This window comes from Argentina silus, assembly GCF_951799395.1.
Source record: "Argentina silus genome assembly, chromosome: 13".
Taxonomy (NCBI): domain Eukaryota; kingdom Metazoa; phylum Chordata; class Actinopteri; order Argentiniformes; family Argentinidae; genus Argentina; species Argentina silus.
In genome coordinates this window covers 103,686-126,185 of record NC_139667.1, presented here as the reverse complement: position 1 = coordinate 126,185, position 22,500 = coordinate 103,686, and the positions used below count along the sequence as shown (strand labels likewise).

At 50.2% G+C, this 22,500-nt stretch overlaps 2 protein-coding genes across 2 annotated transcripts in view; both read right to left on the bottom strand.

Annotated features, from left to right (window-relative positions):
• The window catches only part of gpr68 (G protein-coupled receptor 68), a 2,572-nt gene extending 1,076 nt beyond the window's left edge, over nt 1-1,496 (bottom strand). The window contains exons 1-2 of the mRNA XM_083683032.1: nt 1,444-1,496; nt 1-985 (exon numbers count right to left, since the gene is read on the bottom strand). The exon at nt 1-985 is cut by the window's left edge and continues 1,076 nt beyond it. Coding sequence (XP_083539158.1) covers nt 1-938 — 938 coding nt within the window. The 5' untranslated portion in view covers nt 939-985; nt 1,444-1,496. The remainder of the gene's footprint in view (nt 986-1,443) is intronic.
• Nucleotides 1,497-5,220: 3,724 nt separating this feature from the next.
• Nucleotides 5,221-22,500, bottom strand: part of ccdc88c (coiled-coil domain containing 88C) — a 32,976-nt gene continuing 15,696 nt past the window's right edge. Inside the window, exons 10-23 of the mRNA XM_083683430.1 lie at nt 21,910-22,051; nt 21,338-21,565; nt 20,871-21,032; nt 19,967-20,244; nt 18,394-18,537; nt 17,765-17,951; nt 17,515-17,660; nt 17,234-17,323; nt 16,810-17,093; nt 9,841-10,041; nt 7,482-7,556; nt 7,257-7,328; nt 6,494-6,732; nt 5,221-5,930 (exon numbers count right to left, since the gene is read on the bottom strand). Of these exons, the coding sequence (XP_083539556.1) occupies nt 5,301-5,930; nt 6,494-6,732; nt 7,257-7,328; nt 7,482-7,556; nt 9,841-10,041; nt 16,810-17,093; nt 17,234-17,323; nt 17,515-17,660; nt 17,765-17,951; nt 18,394-18,537; nt 19,967-20,244; nt 20,871-21,032; nt 21,338-21,565; nt 21,910-22,051 (2,878 nt within the window). The 3' untranslated portion in view covers nt 5,221-5,300. The remainder of the gene's footprint in view (nt 5,931-6,493; nt 6,733-7,256; nt 7,329-7,481; nt 7,557-9,840; nt 10,042-16,809; nt 17,094-17,233; nt 17,324-17,514; nt 17,661-17,764; nt 17,952-18,393; nt 18,538-19,966; nt 20,245-20,870; nt 21,033-21,337; nt 21,566-21,909; nt 22,052-22,500) is intronic.

The following is a 22,500-nucleotide window of genomic DNA, read 5'->3' as shown; positions in this document are numbered from 1 at the left end:
CGCCTGGCGCCCTGCAGCCCCCGCCTGGCGTCATGGAGACCGCGCTGACCCGTCTCGCTGACGAAGCAGTAGAGCGCAGGGTCGGCCAGCACGTTGAAGGAGGTCAGCAGCAGGGAGAAGTGGTAGGAGTTAAAGATGGCCACCGTGAACCAGCAGTCCCGCTCCAGAGCTGTGCGGACCAGCAGGAGGACATGGTACGGAGAGAAACAGACCAGGAAGATGACCACGGTGCTGGTCACCAGGTGCTTGATCCGGGTCTTCTGGGCGTTCTGCGTCCCCGTGCTCTTCCCCACGGCACGCAGAACCCGCAGGTAGGACACCGTCAGGATGGCGAGGGGGAACAGGAAGCCCACCACCAGGCGGTAGTAATTGATGCCGTACTCCCAGGGCTGCATGGGGTAGTGCTCAAAGCACACCGATTGGTTGGTGCGCCGGTCTGTGCTCAGCTCTTTGTGGCGGAAGAAGACCACGCCCACGGCGAGCTCCTTGGCCCAGATGACGGCACTGGCGGCGGTGGCGGCCCGGAGGCTGCGGAGCGAGGAGAAGCGGAGCGGGTGGACCACCGCCAGGTACCGGTCGATGGAGATGCAGCACAGGAAGCCCACGCTGACATAGATATTCTCATACAGCAGGAAGCCACAGAGCTGGCAGAGCCACTCCCAGTGGCGCCAGTCATCCCCCTGCAGGATGTACTGCAGCCAGAGGGGCAGCGATGCCAGGTACAGCAGGTCCGACACCGTCAGGTTCAGGAGGTACACGCCCAGCTCGTTGCGGGCGCGCAGCTGCAGGACGGCGTGGTAGAGGGCGTAGGCGTTGGCCGGGACGCCCAGCAGGAGGACCAGGATGTAAGACACGGAGAACAGGTACTGGTGGATCTGGTAGTCGATGGGGCAGGACATCACACCCTCAGAGGAGCTGCCATTGGTCAGCATCGTCATGGCAGACGGGGGGAGTCGGCCTGGGCGGCGGTGTCTAGAGGGACGTCCTGGGGGGAGGGGGGGGAGAGGAGGAGGGGGAGGGGAGGGGGAGGAGGAGAAGGGGGAGGGGGGGAGAGGTGGAGGAGGGGGACGGGGGGAGGAGGGGAGGAGGAGGGGGGAGGAGGGGAGGAGGTGGAGGAGGAGGGGGGATGTGGTTATTACCTAACCCCTTCAGTGGAGGAGGGTGATTGTCAACATTCTAGAGTGCCAAGGGTGACTTTATTCACCAGAAATGCATAAATGATGATGCTTCATTTTGTAGCCAATCAAAGTGTTGTTGCTAGGTAAACACCACATAAAACACTGAACACCTGGTGGCAGTTCCAGTCATAATGGTGGGGCAGGGTTAAGGTAACCATGGTGATGAGATGTTGTAATGTCAGGGTTAATATTATTGTTAATATTGATGTTAATATTAATATTAATGTTAATGTTAATGGTAACGTAACCATAGAGACGTACATACTCCTGTCTTCTGCTGCATGGCCGGAGGGGGAGGAGCTTCATGCACATGCCCACGGTCATTACACTGTGTTCTGAAACACAAACACACACACACACACACACACACACACACACACACACACCACACACATACACACACATACACACACATACACACACCTGTCAGAACAGAGGAGGAGGTTAAGACAACCACCTCAGAATGTACCAGAACCAGAGGAGTTCTGCTGGTACCAGAGGGTTTCAGTCTTTTCTGTGGTGAAGGCAGGTATCCTGTCACATGCAGCAGCTTCCTGTACATTCACTCTCTCTGCTCAATAATATAACCCTATAACCCTATAACCATATAAGCCTATAACCCTATAACCTAACCCTATAACCATATAACCATATAACCCTATAACCCTATAACCATATAACCTAACCCTATAACCTAACCCTATAACCCTATAACCCTATAAGCCTATAACCCTATAACCATATAACCTAACCCTATAACCTAACCCTATAACCCTATAAGCCTATAACCCTATAACCATATAACCTAACCCTATAACCTAACCCTATAACCCTATAACCATATAACCTAACCCTATAACCTAACCCTATAAGCCTATAACCCTATAACCCTATAACCTAACCCTATAACCTAACCCTATAACATAACCCTATAACCCTATAACATAACCCTATAACCCTATAACATAATCCTATAACCCAACCCTATAACCCTCTAACATAACCCTCTAACATAACCCTATAACCCTAAAACATAACCCTATAACCCAACCCTATAACCCTATAACCTAACCCTATAACCCTAAAACATAACCCTATAACCTAACCCTATAACCCTAAAACATAACCCTATAACCCAACCCTATAACCCTATAACATAACCCTATAACCCTAAAACATAACCCTATAACCTAACCCTATAACCCTATAACCCAACCCTATAACCTAACCCTATAACCCTAAAACATAACCCTATAACCCAACCCTATAACCCTAAAACATAACCCTATAACCTAACCCTATAACCCTAAAACATAACCCTATAACCCTATAACATAACCCTATAACATAACCCAACCCTATAACATAAACCTATAACCCTAAAACATAACCCTATAACATAACCCGAGAACCCTATAACATAACCCAATAACAACCCTAGAACCCTATAACATAGCCCCAACCCCGACCATCGAACTGCACCTGATCACCCACCTGTCTGAGCTGCAGTCTTCACTCATACCAACCATCTACGATACCATTCATATTTATCAGATAACATTATTATTATTATTATTATTATTATTATTATTACAGCATCAGTCTCACATTTCTAGCAACATTAAAACAAGTTGGTTGTGACTTGGACAGAAGCTTCTTGTTCAGATTGTATCAACAGATCTAATCTGTCGATGCTGGACTCAGACCAACAACACAAACCGCTGTGACTGTGGGAAATATTTGCAACATAAATAAACGTATTAATACGATTAAGTTATTCAATAAACATATTAATACTAATAAGTTCTTCCAAGTTAGACAATCTGAGATGAGAGAGACCAATAACCTTTAAAAACATCCGCGCTGAGCTGACGGAGAAGGAAATCAGACAAGACAAAGTTGAGATATCAGAATATGGCAAACCGTTATTCTGTAAATAATCCGCTCCGGTAACGGCGTGCTGCACGCGGCTGCCTTTGATGTCGAGCAGCGGTCGGTGTCTCCGGTAGCGGCGCTGTGACACGAGGCTCGAGAGGAGCGTCGCTCTCGAGAGCCACTTTAATCTCCGAAGGGGCGTGACGTGTCTGGGCTCGAGCCTCCCGGTCGGTGCCGCGGGATGACGGTTCCGAGAAGCGGTTCAATCACAACACCATGAAACCGCGCGTGCACTCCTCCAATGCTTGATCTGTCATCAGGGAGACTTCCGCTCTACTGTGTGTGTGTGTGTGTGTGTGTGTGTGTGTGTGTGTGTGTGTGTGTGTGTGTGTGTGTGTGTGTGGTGTGTGTGTGTGCATGTGTATGTGTGCTAGTGTGTGTGTGACGGTTGAAGTCTAACCCCAGGGCTGTACTGGTGATGTATTAGGTGTTAGAATACGGTGATATATTACATTAAAGCTCCTTCCCTCCCTCCCCCCCTCCCTCCCTCTCCCCCTTCCTCCCTCCCTTCCCCCCCCCCCCTCCACATCAACACAACAGTCAACAGACAAAACTTCAGTTTACAAAACTTTATTTAAAAAAAAAAAAAAAAAAAGATTAGAATGTTTTTGGACAGGAAAGTTTGACGACATCAGAGTAGAACACAACAGAACAAACCCAGCTTCAACACGCTCAGTCAGGTGAACAGAACCTCGCCGTTGTACAGAAATCCAGTTTCATGTTTAGTAGTGTTGGTCATGATTATCAAAATTAAATCTCCTAACCTACTACAATATACAACTGACTCAGCAATGCTAGAGACCTCAGGGTGTGTGTGTGTGTGAGAGTGTGTGAGTGTGTGTGTGAGAGTGTGTGAGTAAGTGTGTGAGTGTGTGTGTGTGTGAGTTCGTTCTACCAACACAACACAAACAACAAGAACCTTAATGTTAATGTGTATACGGCACCAGGAGCTGCAGACCAAGTCTAGGAGAAACACACACACACACACACACACACACACACACACACACACACACACACACACACACACACGTTGGTAGAGTATAATAAATACATCTTGTCATTATTGTTCAGTCATGTTACAGTGTCTAAACCTCCCTAATCATCACCATGGTAACGCTACCTCCTAGCTCTCATCACCATGGTAACGCTACCGCCTAGCTCTGTAGATTAACATTCTCCAGTGGTCCGACCATCATCATCATCATCATCATCACAGTGCTTTTAGGAATGTGTGGAACATAGATCATATAATAACAGGTCACCATATTCAACATCTGTCGTTCTTTATCACCACCCCACCCACCCCCCTCCTCCTCCTCCCACCCCTCCTCCTTCTCCCCCTCTCCTCCTCCTCCTCCTCCTCCCACCACCCCCCCTCCTCCTCCCACCCCTCCTCCTCCCACCCCTCCCCCTCCTCCCACCACCCCTCCCCCTCCTCCTCCTCCCCCTCCCCCCCTCCTCCCACCCCTCCCCCTCCTCCTTCCTCTTCTTGCGTGCGCTGCAGCAGATTTGGTCTCAGTGTCTCAGCCACAGTCTTCAGTCTCAGAGTCCAAACCCGGATGACCACAGAGGCGACACACACACACACACACACACACACACACACACACACACACACACACACACACACACACACACACACACACACACACACACACACACACACACACACACACACACACACACACACACACACACACACACACACACACAAGCAGAGAGGCCTGCAGGACCGGTCTGTTTCCAGTAAACTGTCAGAGCCGGCCCAGAGGGCGGGTCAGAACCTAAAGATGGACCTGAGGCAAGGCTGTAATTACTGCAGGAGTGGGTTAGGGTTAGACCCAAACCAACATATATGAGAGAGAGAGAGAGAGAGACAGAGAGAGAGAGAGACAGAGAGAGAGAGAGAGACAGAGAGAGAGAGAGAGAAAGGGTAGGGGGTAGAGGGTTAGGGTCAGGGGTTAAACGCAGCCGTACTCATACCAGACGGTCTGCGGGTCGTTGTTGGGGTCAGGGGAGGAGGGGGTAGAGCCACACCCCCCCAGCCCATCCCCCCCGCCCCCCGTGCCACTGTTCTCCCCCTCCGGCTTCTTCAGCAGCGGCGACTCCCCCCTACGCCTCCCCCCCTCCTCCCCCCCCAGCCTCAGAGCTGGCACCGCCCTCACCGGCGTCACCATGGCAATCTCACCACGGTGGGCGTGGTTTTGGGCCTGTGGTGGACCGACCCTCCCTCCTCCCTCTCCCCCCCCCCCCCCCATAGCCTTCGGCCTGAAGGGACATGGAGGAGGAGTGATGGTGGGGGGGAGGGGGCAGCTCCGGGCTAAGCCCCTCTTCTCTGCTGTAGGCTCCCCCCCCCACCTCGTCGGAGGGGCCGGCCAGCCGGGCAGACTGGGGGCGTTCCCTCCCTCCTGGTCCCGCCCCTCCCGGCCGGCGGGCCACGCCCCCCTCAGGACCGTTGGAGCGCAGCAGGTCAGCTGACGCCAGACTGAAGGTCCGACTCAGACTGCTGGCCCCTCCCCCTCCGGCCCTTCCTCCTACCCGGGCCACAGACAGCCGGCCCCCCGCCCCCCCCCCCCGGCTGGGGAGGGTCTGGGAGTGGGAGGCGGGGTCGGGGAGGCGAACACTGGGCCTGACACTCTGGCCCGGTCTGGAGGCGCGGCCATCGGCTTGGGGGTCTAGCGTTGTCTTGATGGTGGGCGTGACGTAGCTGGTAGGGGGAGGGGCTACATCCCTCAGGGGGAGGGGCCTGCCGGGGGTGGGCGGGGCTCTGCTGAAGTAGTCGGTCATCAGGTCCTCCCGACTTCCTGTCTGCACCTGGGGGGGGGGGTGGAGAGAGGAGGAGGAGATGAGGAGGAGGAGATGAGGAGAGAGGAGGAGGAGGAGAGGTTAGACAGCGTATATGCGCAGTCATGTGATCAAGTTCCAAACTCTAGTCCTTAAAGGTTTTTACAATAAATATGGATTAAGCTAGCTAGCCTACGGTACAATACACAGAGCCAACAAACCGCTAACGTTGGATATAGCTAGCTAAGGAGGTTCTAGGGGTTCTTATAGAGGTTATAGAGGTCATAGAGGTTATAAAGGTTCTTATAGAGGTTATAAAGGTTCTTATAGAGGTTCCAGAGGTTCTTATAGAGGTTATAAATGTTCTTAGAGGTTCCAGAGGTTCTTATAGAGGTTCTATAGGTTCTTATAGATGTTACAGATGTTCTTTCTCTCACACACACACACACACACACACACACACACACACACACACACACACACACACACACACACAGGCTGATGAGGCTCTGCAGGACTGTTTTGAGACAACGGACTGGGAAGTTCTGTGGGAGGAGACTGTGTGTGTGTGTGTGTGTGTGTGTGTGTGTTACCGTGGGAGGAGACAGTGTGTTGCTCTCGTAGAGGAACTCCTCCAGAGTAAGCGTCTCGCTGCCTGGGGACGAGGGGCGTGGCCGTGCCGTGGGGGCGTGGCCTGAGCGGGCCGGACCCCTGGGGGGCGGGGTGTCATATGGGGCGTGGCCTGGAGCAGGTTGCTGTGATAGGCCGATGAGGCCAATGACATCATCACTGGAGCGGCTGGCGGAGCGACCCTGAAGACGCTCCAGAGAATCTGATTGGAGGAGGTGACAACGAGGTAGACCAATCAGGACAGGGTAGAGAGGGAGCGGTATTGCTGGTAACATGACACATGTTCTGGTGGTGTATGGTTAGGGTAGTAGTGTGTGTGTGTGTGTGTGTGTGTGTGTGTGTGTGTGTGTGTACCTGTTCTGTTGATATAAACTTTGCCACCTTCTGCCACCCGAACCCTGAGCCTAATCCCAACCCGAACCCTAACCCTGAGCCTAACCCTAGCCCTGAGCCTAAGCCAAACCCTGAGCCTAACCCGAGCCCTAACCCTGAGCCTATCCCTAACCCTGAGCCTGAGCCTAACCCTAACCCTGAGCCTAACCCTAACCCTGAGCCTAACCCTAACCCTGAGCCTGAGCCTAACCCTAACCCTGAGCATCTCACTGCATCATCTACGGCTGTATTGTATGTTTATGATGAATACACTTTGATTTGATGTGATTTGTACCTCTGCAGTTGTGTCTGTGTGTGTGTAGTGTGTTTGTAGTGTGTATGTGTGTGTGTTACCTCTGCAGTTAACAGGAGAGCTGTTGCTGCTGGATGTGTTGAGGCTGAGGTCTGCAGAGGCCGGTCGATAACCTGCAGAGAGAGAGAGAGAGAGAGAGAGAGAGAGGGAGGGAGATGTTACCACTATGAGAGGTGTAGAGAGAGAGGGAGAGAGAGGGAGGGAGAGATGTTACCACTATGAGAGGTGTAGAGAGAGAGAGAAAGAACCGATCAGCCTGCTTTTACCTGTGTTTCCATGGAGACTGCTCCCAAACATGTCGTCAGGAGAGTTCAGGCGTGAGTCATCGTCACAGAGGGACCCTGGGGGGGGGGGGGGGGGGGAATCAGTCACACACACACACACCAACACACTCTAATACATTTGGAGTGGTGAAGCCTGTTCTCCAGTAAGTAAATTAATTTAAGCTTGTTTAAAGTCAGTGTGTTGTTGGTAGTTTTGCTGTGGCTATCCTGCCTGAAGCTCTGGGACCTAGTTTCTGTTGAAAGCTATCTGTGTGAAGCTAATTGCTGCCAATCTCCAGTGGGAGGGCCTGAAACTATTCTGCAAGGTATTTAACTCCTGCTCACCTTGGACCAGAACTAATACATTTGGATTGAGTGGTGAAACCTGTCTGGTCGTTAACTGATCGTTGGGTCGGAAGGGCTGCAACCCAATCACAGAATCTGCATTTCTATCCTGATGGTCATAGAGCGACAGCCTCCTCCACAAAGACCAAGGAGTCAATCTGTGGAGTCCATCGAGGAAGGCCTGAGAGGAAGGCCAAACTACTAAGTATTTTTTCTATTAGTTTACATTTTTCACTACTCTGAGTGTATTGAACACTATCTACATTTTGTATTGCCCACAAACCCTCTCTCTCTATACTGGCAAATATCACAATGTGCTTCCTCCCCATTCCTGTTATTTCATCCCTTAGGAGGACACATCGACACTACACCCCCACTCGCAACCATTCCAATCTAATCTACCCACCATGCTCAACTGACCACGACCTCACTGTCACGGGAGGACTTTGGAACAGCCAGTCAGCGGTCCGGAAATCAGAAGCTACCTCAGGTTTCATGTCCCTCCACTTCCTTGACCTCACAGAGACATGGATTACACCGGAAAACACAGCTACTCCAGCAGCCCTCTGATGCCTACTCCTTTTCTCATTCCCCTAGACTCTCTGGTTGAGGAGGAGGAACAGGACTCCTCATCTCACCTAAGTGGTCACATAATGTCCTTCCCCTGTCACACCTGTCCATATCCACCTTCCAATTCCATGCTGTTTCTGTCACCTCCCCTGTCAAACTTCACATTGTTGTTGTCTATCGTCCTCCAGGTCAGCTTGGCCACTTCTTAGATGAGATGGATGTCCTTCTCAGCTTCTTCCCTGAGGACGGCACACCGCTTTTACTACTGGGTGACTTCAACATCCAGTCAGAGAAGCTTCACTCATCTGGAGCACTTGACCTTCTATCCTCCTTCGGCCTTACCCTGTCCCACTCTCCTCCCACTTATAAGGTGGGCAATCAGCTCAACCTTGTCTTCACCAGATGTTCCCATACCTCCAACCTTACTGTTACCCCTCTACCAGTTTCTGATCATCATTTTGTATCTTTCTCCCTTCCCCTCAAATCCTCCCCCTCCCAGTCAGTCCCTATCCACACTGTGTCCTCTTCACAACCTGCGCACCCTCTCCCTCACCGCTCTCTCTTCCTCTGTCTTATCCTCCCAACCCTCTGTTAAATCCTTCTCCCTTCTATCCACTGATGCAGCCTCCTCCACCCTCCTGTCCACTCTTTCTTGATCCTTCGACTCTCTCTGTCCACAGACCTCAAGGCCAGCATGATCGTCTCCACATGCTCCCTGGCTGTCTGAAACCCTGCAAGCTTGTAGAATAGGGCTCTGGGCAGCTGAGAGGAAATAGAGATGACCTAAAATCCTATCCCCTCCCCCTTTCTCCAATCCATCTCCAAAGACCTCCTTCCGTTCCTTACCACCTTAATCAATTCCTCTCTATCCACAGGATCTGTCCCAGCTGCCTTCAGTCAAGCCTCTTCTCAAGAAACTACAGGCCGGTATCCCTTCTCATCTAAAACCCTTGCTGTCTCTAACCAAATGTCTCACTACCTCCTTCAGAACAACCTCCTTGACCCTCACCAATCTAGCTTTAAGGCTGGGCACTCTACTGAGACCCTCCACTCTGCTCGAGCTTCCTCCCTCTCCTCTGTTCTCATTCTTCTGGAAATGTCCGCTGCATTCAACACAGTAAACCACCCGATCCTTCTCTCTACCCTCTCAGAACTGGGCATCTCTGGCTCTACACTCTCCTGGTTTGCATCCTACCTGGCCGATCGCTCTTACCAGGTGATGTGGAGAGGATTGCTGTCCTCTCCACAAGCCTTCACCACTGGGGTCCCTCAGGGCTCTGTCCTAGGGCCCTTACTGTTCTCCCTCTATACCAAATCTCTTGGCTCTGTAAATTCCTCTTCTTTAGGAGGGACAGTCAAGATGTAGCCTGAAGAGATGGAGGTCTTCAGTCTACGGCGGAAGAGAGAGAGAGAGAGAGGGGGAGAGAGAGAGAGGGAGGGTCCATACCTTTGTGCCTGCGAGGCCTGGAGCTGGAGTTGGGGGTGTGGCCCAGCGCTGAGCTGTGATTGGTCGGGGTGGAGTGGGACACTCCCCCCAGCTCCAGGCACCGCCTCCTGAAAGACTCTTCAGTCCCGTTGACGTTCTCACTACTGCCCCCTGCTGGGCCAATCAGATCCCTGCCTCTGGAGACCACGCCCTCCTTCACAGCTACGACCAATGAGAGAGCAGTTAGAGATACACTAGGACCAATGAGAGAGCAGGTAGATAGAGGAGGACCAATGAGAGAGCAGGTAGATAGAGGAGGACCAATGAGAGAGCAGGTAGATAGAGGACCAATAGCAGCACAGAGAGCTGCAGACAGGACACGGTCAGGGCAGGTGTGTGTGTGTTAACAGAGTTATTACTGCTTGCCTGCCTGTCTCCTGCCTGCCTGCCTGTCTCCTGTCTGCCTGCCTGTCTCCTGCCTGCCTGCCTGTCTCCTGCCTGCCTGCCTGTCTCCTGCCTGCCTGCCTGTCTGCCTGCCTGTCTGCCTGCCTGTCTCCTGCCTGCCTGCCTGTCTCCTGTCTGCCTGCCTGTCTCCTGCCTGCCTGCCTGTCTCCTGCCTGCCTGCCTGTCTCCTGCCTGCCTGTCTCCTGTCTGCCTGCCTGTCTCCTGTCTGCCTGCCTGCCTGCCTGCCTGTCTGCCTGCCTGTCTCCTGTCTGCCTGCCTGTCTCCTGTCTGCCACTATTGTTTTTACTACACTACTGTTCTCAACATCACACACACACCTCACACAGGCAAAGCTGGCTGTAGTAAACGGAGGCTGTAGTAAGGCTGTAGTAAACGGAGGCTGTAGTAAAGGGAGGCTGTAGTAAAGGGAGGCTGTAGTAAACGGAGGCTATAGTAAACAGAGGCTGTAGTAAAGGGAGGCTGTAGTAAGGCTGTAGTAAAGGGAGGCTGTAGTAAAGGGAGGCTGTAGTAAACAGAGGCTATAGTAAACAGAGGCTGTAGTAAAGGGAGGCTGTAGTAAAGGGAGGCTGTAGTAAAGGGAGGCTGTAGTAAGAGGCTGTAGTAAACAGAGGCTGTAGTAAGGCTGTAGTAAAGGGAGGCTGTAGTAAGGCTGTAGTAAAGGGAGGCTGTAGTAAACAGAGGCTGTAGTAAGGCTGTAGTAAAGGGAGGCTGTAGTAAGGCTGTAGTAAAGGGAGGCTGTAGTAAACAGAGGCTGTAGTAAGGCTGTAGTAAAGGGAGGCTGTAGTAAAGGGAGGCTGTAGTAAGAGGCTGTAGTAAACGGAGGCTGTAGTAAACGGAGGCTGTAGTAAAGGGAGGCTGTAGTAAGAGGCTGTAGTAAACGGAGGCTGTAGTAAACAGAGGCTGTAGTAAAGGGAGGCTGTAGTAAGAGGCTGTAGTAAAGGGAGGCTGTAGTAAAAGGCTGTAGTAAGAGGCTGTAGTAAACAGAGGCTGTAGTAAACAGAGGCTGTAGTAAAGGGAGGCTGTGAGGCTCTGATCCATAACAAGACTACTTACTGCAGGTTCTGCAAGAGTCCAGTCAGCCTCTGTGTGTGTGTGTGTGTGTGTCCAGTGAGGAGGTGGTGAAAGAGGGTTTAAAAAGTCAAGTTGTCAGATGAGAGAAGGTGTGAGTGATGATGATGATGATGATGAAGGTGTTAGAGCGGCTCGCTGGGGCAGGTGGAGGTGATGATGTCAGAGGTGATGATGTCAGAGGAGGACCAGAAACGAAGGCGTCTGGAAAGAGAGCGCCGTGGGGGGGGGGTCCGGGGAGGGGGGGGCTTCTCCTGGCTCTTACTCCGCAGGAAACAGAAACGTTTGGCGGCTGCTGTGGGGGCCAGGGGGGGGGGGGGGGGGGGCGGGGGGCAGGAGGGGGGTTAGGTTATACACCCCACCACAGACAGACAGACAGAGAGAGAGAGAGGGAGAGAAAGAGGGAGTGAGTGAAAGAAGAAGACTGTTAACAGAATGATCTGATCAGAACCAAACAGTCCAGCAGAGAAGAAATGTGGCCATGCAGTAGAACCCAGTAGAGACACAGTAAACCCAGTAAAATCCAGTAGAACCCAGTAGAGCCGCAGTAGAACCCAGTAACACCCAGTAGAGACAGTAGAAAGCAGTAGAACCCAGTAGAGACAGTATAACCCAGTAGATACACAGTAGAATCCAGTAGAACCCAGAGAGACAGTAGAACACAGTAGATACACAGTAGAATCCATTAGAACCCAGTAGAACCTAGTAGAATCCAGTAGAACCTAGTAGAGACACAGCAGAACCAAGCAGAAACAGTAGAACCCAGTAGAGACAGTAGAACCCAGTAGATACACAGTAGAATCCAGTAGAACCCAGTAGAACCCAGTAGAGACAGCAATGGGATTCATCCACTGGCAGGTGAGACGTGGTCTGAATCCGAAGACAAGGTAAGGAAGATGTTATCAGATAAACCCAGAACTCCTCCCAGGGGGACGGACCCAGAGCTCCTCCCAGGGGGACGGACCCAGGACCAGGACCAGGCCATCCTGGACGGGGTCCAGTATCTACATTAAGGAGGATTACTCCAAAGCGGTTGGACAGAACCGGAAGGAGAATACCAGCAATGAAAGAAACAGTAACGCAGAAACGTGGTAACCACCTCATCATCCCCCCCCTGTACACAGCCCCCCCATCCTCCTCAGCCCCCCCGAGACCCCCAGCCCCCCATCCTCCCCAGCGACCCACAGCCTCCCCAGTCCCCCCGCCCCCAGAAACCCCCAAATATCCCTGCCCCCAGAGACCCCCAGCCTCCCTAACCCTAACCCCACTACCCTAACCCCAACCTCACTACCCTAACCCCAACCTCACTACCCTAATCCAACCCTAACCTCACTACCCTAACCCAACCCTAACCCCAGTACCCTAACCCCATTATCCTAGGCTTTATTCATTCATTGTGTAGGAAACAACATTTCTAATTGCTTTTCTATGTTTCATTTGAACCTTCACAGTCTTCCTAAGAACTTTGGCAAACTTGCTGATTATCTTTTTTTCTTTTCCATTAGTTTTCCAATCATGTCCCAAGTGATAGGAGTGGTGGTGGTGTTTCTTTATTTAGAAAAGACAGTTTGAATTACGCTATACGCTCAGACTTGGCCTCTTTAATTGGTAAAGAAGCTGAAGCTGTTTTACCTTTACTGAACAAAACATTTTGTCTTTGGTTGTATCTATAAACCCCCCAATTCTAACAGTAATAATTTCAGAAACTGAGCTAAGTTGGCATCATCTCTAACCTTGAAGCAACAGGTGCTGCCATGGTGAATTAAAACCCATGATAGTCATCCATCTCTACACCACTGCTGCATATTCTTAATCCTTCTCTTCTAACTGGTGTACTTCCTGATCACTTTAATTGGGCTAAAGTCTTTCCTCTATTTAAACCTGATGATCCCTCTGTGTTCTCCAACTACATACCAGTCTCAAATCTCCATGCCTAGCCAAAGTACAAAAGTTAGTCTACAACACACTCATGAGGTTTTTTTCAGAAAATAATCTCTTGTACTCCCACCAGTACGGTTTCAGAGAAAAACATTCAACTTCAATGGGTCTTGTACAATTAAAACTAACTATTGGTGTTTTTATTGATCTGTCTAAAGCTTTTGACACTGTAGAGCATGCTATCATGTTAAGTAAATGACAGAGACCGTAAACACTGTCTCCTGGAACGGGTCAGAATCCAAATATGAACCTAGAACCTGTGGGGTTCAGCAAGGATCTGTCCTTGGACCATTACTTGTTTTTATTTCTATTAATGATCTGCATCTTGTAACCAAAGCTGTATTCTTTATCCTGTTTGCTGATGACACCAACATCTTCTTATCAGGTAAAGATGGTCAGAATTTAATCACCAAAATGATCTCTGAATTATGTCAAGTTGATTGCTGGTTTAAAGCCAACAAACTCAACACTAAAAAATAGCTCTTATATGATTTTTACTCCAAAAAGCAAACACAGTGCACATTTTGATGAGGACATTTGTTTGTCGAATAATATTCTAATCTGTGTACCTTTCACCAGATTTCCAGGCATACAAAAAATAACTGGAAAAATCACATCTCTGATCTCCAACAAAATTGCTAATAGGAATATTGGTGTAATCAGTAAAATACGTCATCTTCTACCTAGGAACATTATTGTAAATTATATATCAGTTTTTTTCATACTGTAACATTGTTTGCGGCGGCACTCACAAGAGCTATCAATCATCTTTTCAGTTTTCCGAAGCGTTGTGTAAGGATAGCGTTTCCTGACCCCCTCACTAGCTCACACCCTATACACACACACACCCTATACACACACTCACCCTATACACACACACACACACACACCCTATACACACTCACCCTATACACACACACACACACACTCACCCTATATACACACACACCCTATACACACTCACCCTATATACACACTCACCCTATACACACACACACACACACTCACCCTATATATACACACACACACACTCACCCTATACACACTCACCCTATATACACACTCACCCTATACACACACACACACACACTCACCCTATATACACACACACACACACACACACACCCTATATACACACACACACACACACCCTATACACACTCACCCTATACACACACACACTCACCCTATACACACACACACCCTATACACACACTCACCCTATACACACACTCACCCTATACACACACACACTCACCCTATATACACACACTCACCCTATACACACACACACTCACCCTATACACACACACACACACACACACACCCTATACACACACACTCACCCTATACACACACTCACCCTATACACACACTCACCCTATACACACACACACACACACACCCTATACACACACACACTCACCCTATACACACACTCACCCTATACACACACACACCCTATATACACACACACACACACACACCCTATACACACACACACACACACCCTATACACACACACACACACACTCACCCTATACACACACACACACACACTCACCCTATACACACACACACACACACTCACCCTATACACACACTCACCCTATATACACACACACACCCTATACACACACACACACTCACCCTATACACACTCACCCTATACACACACACACACACACACACACCCTATACACACACACACACACACACCCTATACACACTCACCCTATATACACACTCACCCTATACACACACACACACACACACACACACACACACCCTATATACACACACACACACACACACCCTATACACACTCACCCTATACACACACACACTCACCCTACACACACACACACCCTATACACACACACTCACCCTATACACACACTCACCCTATATACACACACACACACCCTATACACACACTCACACACACTCACCCTATATACACACTCACCCTATACACACACTCACCCTATATACACACACACACACCCTATACACACACTCACACACACTCACCCTATATACACACTCACCCTATACACACACACACTCACCCTATATACACACTCACCCTATACACACACACACACACACTCACCCTATACACACACACTCACCCTATACACACACACACTCACCCTATACACACACACACTCACCCTACACACACACTCACCCTATACACACACACACTCACCCTATATACACACTCACCCTATACACACACACACACACTCACCCTATACACACACACTCACCCTATACACACACACTCACCCTATACACACACACACACACACTCACCCTATACACACACACACACACACACTCACCCTATACACACACACACACACACTCACCCTATACACACACTCACCCTATACACACACTCACCCTATACACACACTCACCCTATACACACACACACCCTATACACACACACACACTCACCCTATACACACACACACACTCACCCTATACACACACACACACACACTCACCCTATATACACACACTCACCCTATACACACACACTCACCCTATACACACACACTCACCCTATACACACACACACAACCTTTGTTTTACAGTCTAAAGATTCTCAGCATCTATGACATCAACAAATTACACATTTGCCAATTTCTTTTCAATTTCAAAAGGAATCTTCTACCTGTCAGCTTTCACAACATGTTTCAGTTCAACAAACAAGTTCACAGTTACAAGATCCTTCTCTAATCTCATACTGTCTGTTTCACACTAGTAAAGATCAATTCTCAATGCATTACAGAGATTTGTTTTTCTGGAACAGCCTCCCGGATCACCTGAAATACTGCACTAGCATTTACCAATTTATAAAAACATAAAGGAATATCTCTTGGAGCAACTGTCTTAATATTCCTTTTCAATTGATGCCTTTCATATTCTTGTATTTTCATTTAATAAACATTTTTTACTTCTGTCTCACATTTTAGACTAGTCAACAATAACGTAACGTTTTGTTTAATTTGATTATTAATATTATATACATTTTATATATAATTGTTGTTAATATTCTATGACTTTGTGGGGGAGGCTTCTGGACAAGCCCTCAGGTTCCTTCACCTCCGCTGCACAATCTGTCCTTCATTTGGTATTGTGTGTGTGCAAATCCTCAATACATAAAACAGTAGAACCCGGTAGAACCTTGTTTCACTGGTAGCAAGGGAGGAAGAGGAGGAAGAGGAGGGTTAACAAAGAACAGCTGAGAAGAGAAGAATCGGGGAAGCTGATGTATCTGTGGCACTCTCTAGTGGACAAGAGCAGGTGGTGCAGGACATTCTGAGTCTGTTAAAACATTCTTCTGGACATTGTTTGTTTGTTTGTACTTTGGATCACCCACCCCATACACACACACACACACACACTTTCCCACTTTCCCACTTTCCCACTTTCTCCCTCTCTCCCTCCCCGCCCCTCCCCCCGCCCCTCTCCCCCTTCCCCCCATCCCTCCCCCCCTCTTACCTCTGTTGGAGTGTGTGAGGGTGGGAGACGGGTCGTGATTGTGGGCGTGGCCGTCCTCCAGAGAGTCCAGGCTGAGGTGGGCATGTCTGGAGGGGAGGGGCGGGGGAGGCGGCGGGGGAGGCGTGTCGGGGAAGTCCAGGGTGGGGGGCTCGGGGAGGGGGAGGTCTGGGGCACTACGGACCCTTTCTCTCTCTCTGGTGGAAGAGGAGGAGGAGGAGGGAGAGTTCTCCTTCTTAGGCTTGATGAGCTTAGCCAGCGCCTTCGCTCCCACCCACTGAGACCTCCTGATGGGGTCAAACTGTTAGAAACACCTTACAGTATAGTACTAAGATGGTGTGTGTGTGTGTACTGTATGTATGTGTGTGTGTGTATGTGTATGGTGTGTATGCGTGTGTCTGTACTGTGTGTGTGTGTGTATACGTACTTCTTGGGGGTGGGGTCGTAGAACTTGTACTGGTCCATGATCTTCTCCTCCAGCTTCTCCTTCTGACGGCGCAGGGAGTTCAGCTTGTCTCTGGAGGAGGAGACACACGTTTACACACACACACACACACACACACACACACACACACACACACACACACACACACACACACACACACACACACACACACACACACACACACACACACACACACACACACACACACACACACACACACACACACACACACACACACACACACACACACACCCTCCACCTACATGTACTGTTTCTGCTCCTGGTGGTACAGCTCCTTGCTCTCCATAGTTCTCTCCAGCAGCGTGTGGTTCTGTTGACTCAGCATCTGGACCTGGCTCAGCAGGTGGTGGTTCTCCTCCTCCAGACTCCCCTTCAGACGGGTCAGCAGCTACACACACACACACACACTTAATACAACGCCTGGGTGTGTGTGTGTGTGTGTGTGTGTGTGTGTGTGTGTGTGTGTGTGTGTGTGTGTGTGTGTGGACCTACCTCACAGTGGTTCTCTAGCTTGGTCATGGACAGGTCCAGTCCATGGTTCTGCTCCTTCAGGCTGCTGTAGTGGGCCTGGCACCGTGTGGCCTCCAGCTGGGCCGTGTTCAGAAGCGACTTCAGCTCCTTGGTCTGGACCTGCAGCCCCTCATAGTCCTGACGCAGCTCACCCTGGCTCTGGGTCAGCCTGACAACACACACACACACACACAACACACACACACAACACACACACAACACATACACAACACATACACAACACACACACAACACACACACAACACATACACAACACATACACAACACATACACAACACATACACAACACATACACAACACATACACAACACATACACAACACATACACAACACATACACACACACACACACACACACACAACATATATATATATACTTGTCACCAAACAAATTGTATATATGGCCTCATTCAGCCTTTCAGAGGACGTGTCCTCTAACAGCCTCTTTCACAGCCTCTCAGAGAAAGAAAGAAAGACTGTTCACACGCCCATTCATTCATATGTTCATTCATATGTTATACATATTCACATACACAGCAGAGGCTAGCAGTGTCTCCAGAGGTGCGTGTGTGCGTGTGCATGTGCGTGTACCTGTCCACCTCGCCCCTGAGGCTGGTGTTCTCCCCCAGGACCAGGCTGTTTTTGTGGATCTCCTCCTCCAGACTCTCCCTCTCTCTCTGGAGCCTCCTCTCCAACTCCTCCATATCCTCCTTCTGCTGCAACAACATCATGTACCTGAGAGACAGAGAGACAGAGAGAGAGAGAGAGAGAGAGAGAGAAAGAGAGAGACAGAGAGAGAGAGAGACACAGAGAGACAGAGAGAGAGAGACAGAGAGAGAGAGAGACAGAGAGAGAGAGAGACAGAGACAGAGAGAGAGAGAGACAGAGAGAGAGAGAGACAGAGAGAGAGAGAGAGAGAGAGAAAGAGAGAGAGACAGAGAGAGAGAGAGACAGAGAGAGACAGAGAGAGAGAGAGACAGAGAGAGAGAGAGACAGAGAGAGAGAGAGAGAGACAGAGAGAGACAGAGAGAGTGTCAAAGATATCCTCTGATAATGTCATGTATAGTTACAAGCCCGTTCCCCTATCTAAACGAAGCCATGACACCATGGCTCCTCCCCCTATGGATCAGTATTGAGTATTGGGTCAGGGTCAGGGGTCAGGGTCAGGGGTCAGGGGTGTCCTGTGTCGTGATCTTTGTATAGTCACAACAGATCAGACTTTCAGAATGTGAGATGGTTTCATTCTCTGCTATTCTTATTTCTTAGCTGGATCCAAAATGTACCGAACCGTTACACCCCTAGTATAGATATGTGTGTGTGTGTATATATATATATATATATATGTGTATATATATGTGTGTATATGTGTGTGTGTGTGTGTGTGTATAGATATGTGTGTGTGTGTGTGTGTGTGTGTGTATATATATGTGTGTGTGTGTGTGTGTATATATACACACTCACTGAACACTTTATTAGGAACACCTGTCCACCTTCTCATGGTGGAGGAACACCTGTACACCTTCTCATGGTGGAGGAACACCTGTACACCTTCTCATGGTGGAGGTGGTGGAACACCTGTATACCTTCTCATGGTGGAGGTGGTGGAATGGTGTGGGGAATGTTTTCTTGGCACACTTTGGGCCCGTTAATACCAATCAATCATCTCTTGAATGCCACAGCCTATTTGAGTGTTGTTGCTGACCATGTGCATCCCTTCATGGCCACAGTTGACCCATCTTCTAATGGCTCCTTCCAGCATGATAATGCACCATGTCACAAAGCTAAAGTCGTCTCAAACTGGTTTCATGAACATGACAATGAGTTCAGTGTTCTTCAGTGGCCTTCCCAGTCACCGGATCTGAATCCAATAGAACACCTTTGGGATGTGGTAGAACGGGAGATTCACAGCTTGAAAGTGCACCTGAAAAATCTGCAGGAATTGCGTGACGCAATCATGTCATCATGGACCAGAATCTCAAAGGAATGTTTCCAACATCTTGTGGAATCAACGCCACGAAGAATTGAGGCTGTTTAGAGAGCAAAGGGAGGCCCTACCCAGTATTAATATAGTGTTGTAATAAAGGGAGTATTACCCAGTATTAGTATAGTGTTCTAATAAAGTGCTCGGTGAGTGTATGTGTGTGTGTGTGTGTGTGTGTCCTACTGGTTGTGCAGGCCTCTGTGCTCCCCCTCCAGACGTCGGTGAGTGGTCTTCAGCGTGGCGTGGTGGGCGATCAGGGTCTCGTACTCAGCTGCCTGGCGCTGGTGGAGGTCCAGCAGGCGCTGGTGGTCCCGCAGAACGCCCTCCCTCCCTGCCCGCGCCTCCTCCCCCCGCCGGACACACGCCTCCCCCTCCCCCTCCAACGCCACCACCTGGCCCTGGAGCACAGCATTCTGGGACATCAGGGAGGCGCTCTGGGAGCTGAGGGTGGAGTTCTCCACCTGGGGGGGCGGACGGACGGACGGACAGAGAAGGTTGACAGAAAGGGGGGGTATGCTTAAAACATGTACTTTCTAAATTGTGAAACCAATCTGAAAGAAAACCACTGAATTAAAGCTGAGAATCTCCTTTAACTCCTTCAGCGCCGTGGGCCAACCTGGCAACATCCTACAGCTCCAACACTACCACATAACCCTGGTTAGAGAGTTAACCCCGGTTAGAGAGTTAACCCCGGTTAGAGAGTTAACCCCGATTAGAGAGATAACCCCGGTTAGAGAGTTAACCCCGGTTAGAGAGTTAACCCCGGTTAGAGAGTTTACCCCGGTTAGAGAGTTAACCCCGGTTAGAGAGTTAACCCCGGTTAGAGAGTTAACCCTGGTTAGAGAGTTAACCCCGGTTAGAGAGTTAACCCTGGTTAGAGAGTTAACCCTGGTTAGAGAGTTAACCCTGTTGTTTCCAGACTGTTGGAGTGTCCAGCTAAAAGAAGACTTCCTCTGTCCAATACTTCTGGAGGACACTGTGTGTGTGTGTGTGTGTGTGTGTGTGTGTGTGTGTGTGTATGTGTGGTGTGTGTGTGTGTGTATGTGTGTGTGTGTATGTGTGTGTATGTGTGTGTGTGTGTGTGTACCTGCAGCTTGGCGGTCTGTGTGTGCAGGGCGGTGTTGTGCTCCTGCAGGGATGCAGCTTGCCTCTGCAGCGCCCCCGCCTGGCTGTTCATCTGGCTGGTCTGTGTCTCCAGCTGCCTCAGCTGATCCTTCAGCAGGGTCCTCTCTGTCTGCAGACTCGCATTCTGACAACCATTTAACAACCATTTAATCATAATAAAAATTGTTTTTAACACTAAAATAGGTGTAGGAGCTAAGGGCTAGGAGGTAGGAGCTAGGACATAGGGGCTAGGAGGTAGGAGCTAGGACATAGGGGCTAGGAGCTACGGGCTAGGAGCTAGGAGGTAGGAGGTAGGAGCTAGGGGCTAGGAGGTAGGAGCTACGGGCTAGGAGGTAGGAGGTAGGAGCTAGGGCTAGGAGGTAGGGCCTAGGAGGTAGGAGGTAGGAGCTAGGGCTAGGAGGTAGGGCCTAGGAGGTAGGAGCTACTCACGTTCTTCTCGAGGTCGATGAGTCGGTCCTTCAGTTTGAGCAGCTCAGCGGTGGCGTCTCTCTGCTCCGCCTCCCAATTCTCCCTCCCTGCAGACAGGCCCAGCGCGGAGCTCTGTCTGTGGGCCTCCTCCTCCTCCTGCCTCCCTGCAGACAGGCCCAGCGCGGAGCTCTGTCTGTGGGCCTCCTCCTCCTCCTGCCGCTGTTTCAGGGCCTCCAGACTCTTCTTCACCTGACCAGAGACAACCAGGGTCAAGTGTGTGTGTGTTTGTGTGAGTGTGTGTTTACCTGTTTGTGTGTGTGTATGTGTGTGTGTGTTTACTTGTGTTTTGTTTGTGTAAGTGTGTGTGTGTCTCTGTGTGTGTGTGTGTGTGTGTGTGTCAGTGTGTGTGTTTACCTGTGTTTATGTGAGTGCGTGTGTGTTTGTGTGTTTACCTGTGTTTGCGCGTGTGTGTACGTACCTGTGTGTGTGTGTGAGTGTGTGTTTACTTGTGTTTTGTTTGTGTAAGTGTGTGTGTGTCTCTGTGTGTGCGTGTGTGTTTACCTGTGTGTGTGTGTGTGTGTGTGTGTACGTACGGTGCAGAGTTGTGTGTGGAGCTGCTGGTTGAGGAGTCCAGACTCCTCCAGACGAGACTCCAGGGCCTGAATCTTCTCCTCCCGCAGAGAGAGAGTCCTCTGCTGCTCTGACTCCATCTTCCTCTCCAACAGCCTGTACTTACTGCCACACACACACACACACACACACACACACACACAGTCAGAGGTCTAGCAGATTGTCGAGGCTCTAATGACTTGATTGTGACATTGTGTTGTTATAGATGTCTCATGACCAGGGAGGGAGGGAGGGAGGGAGAGGGAGGGAGAGAGAGGGAGTGAGGGAGAGAGAGAGAGGGAGGGAGGGAGTGAGGGAGAGGGAGGGAGGGAGTGAGGGAGAGGGAGTGAGAGGGAGAGAGGGAGAGGGAGTGAGGGAGGGAGGGAGAGAGGGAGTGAGGGAGAGGGAGGGAGGGAGGGAGAGAGGGAGTGAGGGAGAGGGAGAGAGGGAGGGAGAGGGAGGGAGGGAGGGAGAGAGGGAGTGAGGGAGAGAGGGAGAGAGGGAGAGAGGGAGTGAGGGAGAGGGAGGGAGGGAGGGAGAGAGGGAGTGAGGGAGAGGGAGAGAGGGAGGGAGAG